At 40.1% G+C, this 1,874-nt stretch overlaps 1 protein-coding gene across 1 annotated transcript; it reads right to left on the bottom strand.

The window, feature by feature from the left end:
• Positions 1–1,079: 1,079 nt before the first annotated feature.
• Positions 1,080–1,281, bottom strand: LOC103018279 (metallothionein-1A-like). Its single transcript, XM_057557571.1, has one exon. The coding sequence runs from the start codon at positions 1,272–1,274 to the stop codon at positions 1,080–1,082; it is 195 nt and encodes a 64-aa protein (XP_057413554.1). The 5' UTR covers positions 1,275–1,281.
• Positions 1,282–1,874: the final 593 nt, after the last annotated feature.

Below are 1,874 nucleotides of genomic sequence, written 5' to 3'. Positions count from 1 at the left end.
GGTACCTCATTATAGTTTTGATTTGCATTTCTCTAATAATTAGCAATGTTGAGCATCTTTTCATGTGTCCATTGGCCATATGTATTTCTTCTTTGGAGAAATGTCTATTAGGTCTTCTGCCCATTTTTCAATTGGGTTGTTCTTTTTTTTTTATTGAGTTGTATGTGCTGTTTGCATATTTTGGAAATTAAGCCCTTGTCAGTCCCATTGTTTGCAAATATTTTCTCCCATTCCATAGGTTGTTTTTTTGTTTTGTTTATGGTTACCTTTGCTGTGCAAAAGCTTGTAAGTTTGATTAGGTCCCATTTGTTTATTTTTGTTTTTATTTCTAGTGCCTTGGGAGACTGACCTAAGGAAACATTGGTATGATTTATGTCAGAGAATGTTTTGCCTATGATCTGTTCTAGGAGTTTCATGGTGTCATGTCTTATGTTTAAGTCTTTAAGCCATTTTGAGTTTATTTTTGTGTATGGTGTGAGGGTTTGTTCTAACTTCACTGATTTACATGTGGCTGTCCAACTTTCCCAACACCACTTGCTGAAGAGACTATCTTTTTCCCATTGTATATTCTTGCCTCCTTTGTTGAAGATTAATTGACCATAGGTGTGTTGGTTTATTTCTGGGCTCTCTATTCTGTTCCATTGATCCATATGTCTGTTTTTGTGTCAATACCATGCTGTTTTGATTACTGGAGCTTTGTAGAATTGTCTGAAATCTGGGAGGGTTATGCCTCCTGCTTTGTTCTTTTTCCTCAGGATTGCTTTGGCAATTCTGAGTCTTTTATGGTTCTATATAAATTTTAGGATTATATGTTCTAGTTCTGTCAAAAATGTCATGGGTAATTTGATAGGTATTGCATTAAATCTGTAGATTGCTTTGAGTAGTATGGCCATTTTAACAATATATAAATATTTTTTAAATAGATTTTTTTAAAGCCAACCACTTTTATTATCATTCTTGTATTTTATAGGACAAAAAAAAAAAAAGAGGAATGTAGCAAACGTGTCAGGTTGTATAAAGAAACATGCAGGTTTGTACACGTTGCTCTATTTACACCTGAGAGCAGGCCCTCCCCTCCTTCAGGCGCAGCAGCTGCCCTCGTCTGAGGCCCCTTTGCAGACGCAGCCCTGGGCACACTTGGCATAGCTCACGGGGCAGCAGGAGCAGCAGGAGCAGCAGCTCTTCTTGCAGGAGGTGCATTTACACTCTTTGCATTTGCAGGAGCCGGTACACGTGCAGGATCCACCTGCGGCACAGGAGCAGTTGGGATCCATGGCGAGAGGAAGCGGAGACTGGGGTCCAGAGACTGCAGTACAAAAGATGGCAAGGACGTTGAGGGGGCGTACTTAAATAGATCTTTACTGGAGTATAATTGCTTCACAGTACTGTGTTAGTTTCTGCTGTACACCAAAGCAAATCAGCCATATGCCTACACATGTCCCCATATCCCCTCCCTCTTGCGTCTCCCTCCCACCCTCCCTATCCCAACCCTCTAGGTCATCGCAAAGCACCGAGCTGATGTCCCTGTGTTATGCTGCTGCTTCCCACTAGCTAACTATTTTCCATTCGGTAGTGTACATATGTCGATGCTACTCTCACTTCACCCCAGCTTCACCTTCCCACCCCGTGTCCTCAAGTCCATTCTCTATGTCTCGCTCTTTATTCCTGCCCTGTAACTAGGTTCATCAGTACCATTTTGTTTTTCATTTTAACAATATTAATTCTTCCAATCCAAGAGCATGGGATATCTTTCTGTTTCTTTGAATCATCTTCAATTTCCTTTATTAATGTTTTATAGTTCTCAGCATATCAGTCTTTCACCTCCTTGGTCAGGTTTATTCCTAAGTATTTTATTTTTTTGTGTGTGCAATTTT

The sequence above is a fragment of the Balaenoptera acutorostrata genome, chromosome 1 (genome assembly GCF_949987535.1).
Source record: "Balaenoptera acutorostrata chromosome 1, mBalAcu1.1, whole genome shotgun sequence".
Lineage (NCBI taxonomy): Eukaryota > Metazoa > Chordata > Mammalia > Artiodactyla > Balaenopteridae > Balaenoptera > Balaenoptera acutorostrata.
The sequence above is the reverse complement of the archived record's forward strand: the minus strand, read 5'-3'. Positions and strand labels throughout refer to the sequence as shown.